The sequence below is a fragment of the Calliphora vicina genome, chromosome 1 (genome assembly GCF_958450345.1).
Source record: "Calliphora vicina chromosome 1, idCalVici1.1, whole genome shotgun sequence".
NCBI classification, from domain to species: domain Eukaryota; kingdom Metazoa; phylum Arthropoda; class Insecta; order Diptera; family Calliphoridae; genus Calliphora; species Calliphora vicina.
The window spans coordinates 72,373,304-72,379,648 of NC_088780.1; the positions used below are offsets into that span (position 1 = coordinate 72,373,304).

The 6,345-nt window shown below is 25.7% G+C and overlaps 1 protein-coding gene across 1 annotated transcript; it reads left to right on the top strand.

The window, feature by feature from the left end:
* The first annotated feature begins 4,949 nt into the window (after positions 1-4,949).
* LOC135950038 (uncharacterized) lies at positions 4,950-6,119 on the top strand. The gene has a single exon (XM_065499530.1). It carries the CDS (start codon positions 4,950-4,952, stop codon positions 6,117-6,119), a length of 1,170 nt encoding a protein of 389 aa, XP_065355602.1.
* The last annotated feature ends 226 nt before the right edge of the window (positions 6,120-6,345 follow it).

Here is a 6,345-nt window from a genome sequence, read left to right on the forward strand (position 1 = left end):
GCTTATTTAAAATTTTATTTTTCTGGTGAAAAAATGCCAAAACAAAAGAATTTTCAATAAAATTGAAGAAAATGTCAGTATTTATACATTTTAAAAGGAATAAAATAAGGAAATTGTGTGTATAAAACAATTGTTACTGGAAAAGCGTTCATTTACTTTTTACTATTTTTGAGAATTTAAGAGAGTAATTTTGTAAATTTTGATTTTATTCTCTCGTTGCAAGTATTTACTGTGAAAGTAAATGAACAGACCTATAGTTAGGGTGAATAATTATAATATTTTCAAATAATTTAAATAATAGAAGTTTAAGAAATTATTAATCTTAAAGTAATTTTAAAGTAATTAAATAAATTTTCAAAAAATTATTAAATAAATTATATAAATTTACCTGATGACATTTATACTAATGAAAAATTGATACGGATACAACAGTACAAAATTTAGTCCTACTTCTGCCTCATCAGTAGCTAAACAACTTAAACATTTTTCAAATAATGGAACACAAAAAATAAGAATATTGTCAAAGGATGAAAAACTTTTAAAATTTTAAGCAATCAACTTTTACACTTACTTTTACACTTTTTAACGTTTCTACTTTTTTCTTTCCTACTTTTTTTTACTTTTACAATTTTTTACTTTTCTACATTTAACTTTTATAATTTTTCTTTTCTACTTTTCTACTTTTTTACTTTTCCACTTTTTTAATTTTCTACTTTTGTTGTTTTCTACTTTTTGAAAATTTTGTTTTATTATTTTAAAATAAGCTTTTTGTTTTGAAACTTTATGTACTTTTTGTTGTTTTTTAAGTTTTTTTTAAATTTTTGTTTATTATTTACATTCATTGAAAAATATTTTCAACTATTTGAATTTGTGTTGAAAAAGTTAAGAAAGTTTTTTCAAATATTTATTTTCAAAAATTATTTATTAACAAAAATTAAAATTTTTTGTTGTTGTTAGGCTAATTAATTTTGTTGTTTCCAAAATAAAACATTTTTTTATTTTTTAAATATTATTGTTTAACAAATATTCATATTATTACAATCATAATAACTATTATCAAATAAATTTCTTATCGAAAAATATAACTCTTTAATAAAGAATTTTTAAAATTTTGTAAAATAAATCATATATCAAATTTCTAAATAGTATGCCATTCACGTACACTCGATTTTTAAAATCAACTAGATAATCCACAAATCATGTAATTATCATAAGATTTCACATATTTTATTTTTCAAACAAAAAATTTACCTTGTAATATTTAAGATATTTGCAGACTACTATACTGCGTACTAATAGTTGTCAAGAACTCATGTATCATAATATAATTTTAACGTCTAATCAAAAATTGTATTAGATTTTCAAATAATACCTATGATTTGATTGATATACAATTGGTATTCATATCTTGTTTGATTCAAAAACTTTTTATGATCCTATGTATTGGGTATGTATTTATAAATACAAATAAAGAAGAACAAAATTTGCAGAAAAATATCAATTACAAAAAATAAAATATTTTCAATACTATCGTGTAAACAAAAAATGTTTATACATCAACAAACATTTAGCTTTGATATATAGTAAAAATATAAAAATTTAAATTTTGATTTTAAATCAACCTTAAATTGATATTTAATATGAATTTCAAATTGATATTTAAGATCGAGAAAGCCTTGAGAATTACGTTTACTAGGAATATCAAAATAAATTTTAAAATTTTTTGACAAAAATTAAAATGTCAAAAAATTTACAAAAAAATATGTTATTTATGTTTGTAAAAATTAAAAGATAAAATGATCAAATTTTTTTTAAAATTGACTTTTCAGATTTTGTGGTTGGACTAATTATCTTTAAATTATGTATCTTGGTAATCAGCTAAATCGATCCATAAATGGCTGAGATATAGGCAAAAACCAACTATTTTCTCGACTAAGAGTAATATTTGCAATATTACTCTTAGTAAAAGCTTAGCGAAACACCAAAAGTATGAGTAATAATAAGACAGACTTTCACGAATTACATCATGAAAACAAAAAAAATCCAAGCGAATCCAAGGCTGCAGTAGTTTTTCTGAATCTAAGGTTGTTGAAGTTGTAATTCACATACAGAAGACATTAATCATAGTGAAATAATCTAGACACTTCGGTTACGTGAAAAATTAGGTTTTACATATACATTTACAGACTGTTTTTATAAAATTGACCAATTTCTAAACAAACTATTCGTCAACAGACGAATTTATTACAAATTTGGTTTTTATAAAACAGAATTGTTTTTTCATATGTTTTTTTACGTCAAACTTTAATGTCCAAAGCAATTTGTTTGAAAATTATTAAATTCTCTTAATAAAGAAGAAAATAATAGTTCATTCGTTACTGTGACGAATTGAATTAGCTAAAGGTATTATAAAAAATATGGGATTTTTATAATACAAATTTCTTAACAATTTCTATATTATGTACATATTTAAATTGGCATAATTTTATTTAGGAAACTTATTAGGAAAACATATTAAGTCGGTCAAGCCCGACCATATAATACATTACACTAAGTATATGACCAATAAAAATTAGGTTACATGACTTCAGTATATATGAAATTATTTGGAGAGAAATTTGTGTATAAAAAAGTAGTTGTGAATTGTATGTTCAGCAACCATTAAATTTAATGGGCAATTAAAATTTGAAATTTAATGGGAAATTTTAAAATTTAATTGCCGAAATTTGAGAATTTCAAAAAAATTGTTTCGTTGAAGTGCGCCGCCGCCGCCGTGAAGCAGAAATAATTATATAAATAATCATATATAATAATCAATGCCTGTCGACAAATTCGGTCATTACTATAAACAAAAATATAATACAGAGTTAATAAAGAAAGATGTTTCGAAAACTTTGGGTATTATTGTCGATGAAAATAATAACCTTGATATCCAAGATAAAAAAATCAAAAATGTCCCGCCCCAACAGAAGACGCAGATGCAGTCAACCAAAAGTATCTTCATTCGAAAATCAAACACTTTCAAGAAATTATAAGAAAAGAGTTAAATCTAGAATTTACTGCAGTGGCAAACAAAATTAAGGATTTGAATAAATTGATATTCGAAATCTATAAAGTAATAGCTGATCAAAGAAATAAACAATGGAGAAAAGATCAATAGTAAACGAGCTTCATTCACAAGCACGGAAAAATTTTGTACGAAGAAGAGTTATTATGAAGGGTATTGATGATTTATGGCAAGCAGATTTGGTGGAAATGGGAAAATATTCTAAATATAATAATGGATATAGATTTCTACTCACCGTTATTGATACTTTTTCTAAACATGGCTGGGCTGTAGCTAAAGATGTATCAGAAGCATTTCATAAAATAATAAAATTGGGACGCATTCCAAAAAATCTACATACTGACGATGGAAAGGAATTTTTTAATAAAGAATTTAAAAATCTTATGAAAGACTATTCAATTAATCATTATTCAACATACAGTGTAATGAAAGCTTCAATTGTAGAACGTTTTAATAGAACATTTAAGGGTATGATGTGGAAGGAATTTAGTAATAATGGCAACTATAAGTGGATACATATTTACAAAAACTTATTAAAAATATATAATAAAAAAACGCATCGCACAATAAAAATGGCACCTATCAATGTAACATCTTCTAATGAAAAATCTTTACTAAATACTGTGTACAACCATCTTAAGATATACAAACCATCCCATTTACATGTTGGAGATCATGTACGTATCAGTAAATATAAAAATATATTCGAAAAAGGATATACTCCCAACTGGACTACAGAAATATTTACGATACGTTCTATACAAAACACCAATCCTCCAACATATATATTAGAGGACTATGAAGGAAATCCAATAAAAGGAGGATTTTACAAGGAGGAAATTTTACGCACAAGTTATCCTAATTCATATCTGATTGAAAAAGTCTTGAAAACCAAGGCCAACAAAGTTTATGTAAAATGGTTGGGCTTTTCAAATCAACATAATTCATGGATAAATAAAAATGATTTATTGTAAATTTATTATATAAAAATAAAAAATATATGAATAAAAATATATAAAACAACGTTATATTATGTTTTTCATTTATTTAGTTATTGACATTAACCATGTTAACATTGAGCGGTAAAACATCAATTTTGTCCTCAGTATATTCTCCGCCTATAGAATTGGGGGATGATGATTATGAATGTTGTTTGGTTGACTTTCAATCATATAATTCAATTCCGAATGCAGACTACGACAACAATTTATTTCATATTGGTGATAAGATAATAGAAATTCCTATTGGATCTTATGAATTACAAGATATTGCTGATTATATTAAAGATGAATACAAAACTAAAAATTCTAACAAGTCTATTGAAATAGAAGCTAATAATAACACATTGCAAATTGAGATAATTTCATCACATGAACAAATATTTTTTAATCAAAATCGATCTATTAGGACATTATTCGGTTTCAATGAAATGGTTTAAGAGCCAAATAAAAAGCATATATCAAATTTACCAGTAAATATTTTAAAAGTCAATGTTCTACAATTACATTGTAATATCATAACAGGATCTTTTATGAATAACTCACCAGCACATATTCTTCATGAATTTGCTCTGGATGTTCCTCCAGGCTATAAATTAACTGAAAGACCCAGAAACCTTATTTATTTGCCAGTGAACGTTAAGCAAATCAGTTGTCTTGAGATACGGATCGTAGATCAGGAAGGACGTTTAATAAATTTTAGAGGAGAAGAAATTACACTTCGACTTCATCTCAGATCGAGAAAAAAATGATAATTTATAATAAATATAAAACTAAAAAAAATAATCTCACCACTCTCCATCAACCCTTCAAACCACCAAGACCTCTATTAACAGAAGAAAATAAGACTTTCTTGAAGCTACTTAATTTAAAAATAAAAAATAATGTCTGAAATGTTAAATATTGCTGAGGAACCAATATCCGATGAGGATGTTGTTAAACGAGATTATCATAGCTATGTACCCTATATACAGTCTTTTAAAAATAATGATGAAATTAGAATAACAATTCAAAATCAAGATTTATATATTTTACCTTCTGAAAGCTACTTATATATAGAGGGAAATTTAAAAACAGCGAAAGGTGAAAATGCTCCTAACGCTAAACTAAGGAATAACTGCGTAGGACATATGTTTGACGAAATACGTTATGAGATTAATGGTATAGAAATTGATCGAACGCGGTATCTTGGTATATCAACCGAAGCTAAAAATTACATTTCCCTAAATTCGTTTGAAAGCAATATGATGAGCAATGCTGGATGGAGTACTGAGGGTGATATTCCGAGGTCATCATTTAATTTTTGTGTTCCACTTAACCGTTTGCTTGGATTTGCTGAGGATTTTAATAAAGTAATTTGTAACAGCAAGCATGACTTAATTCTTTTAAGAAGTTCAAAAGATACAAATGCTTGTTACTCAACTGATGCGAATGAAGAAATCAGTGTATCAATTACAAGCATTGTATGGAAAGTTCAACACATTCATTTGTCAGACTACAAGAAAATTCAATTTATGAAAACCATTAAAGATGGAAAATCTTTGCCGATAGCATTTCGTAGTTGGGATTGTTACTATAATCCCACATTTCCGGGCGGAATGAAGCGCAGCTGGAACGTTAAACTTTCTACAAACAGAGAAAGACCACGATTTGTAATATTTTTATTTGTAAAGGATAATAAATTTGTTCATTCTGATTTATCGAATATTAAAGTACACTTAAATTCGGATACTTATCCTTACGATGATTTAAATTTAAAGTTTGATGAAAATCGTTATGCAATCCTATACGAAATGTATGCAAAGTTTCAACAAAACTATTATATGAAGGAACCGCAGCCACTCCTATCATTTACAGAATTTAAAAATAATCCAATTGCTATAATTGATATCAGTAATCAAAATGAATCTATTAAAGGAGGACCTATTGATCTAAAAATTCAATTTGAAACCAGGACTTCTATACCCAAGAATACATCAGCATATTGTTTAATAATCCATGATCGTTTAATTGAGTACTCACCTTTAACTGGAATTGTTCGCAAAATTGTTTAAAATATGAAAATTATACTTACTTTTGTAACCAAAGAAAACGAAATAATAAAGCAATATTATGAAGAACTTTTTTGTTTATTTATAACTATAATCTTATAATCTATAAGGCTAAATTAAGTTAAGTACCATCTTGCCTTTCTATTTCTAATAATAGCATATCTAGTTCATATGACGGATCTATTAAATTTATCCTTTTAAAATTACGTGAGTTAAATAAATTTATAAT

Coding starts and splice junctions, on each gene's coding strand:
- LOC135950038 (XM_065499530.1), top strand. CDS start 4,950: ATGTCTGAAATGTTAAATATTGCTGAGGAACCAATATCCGATGAGGAT.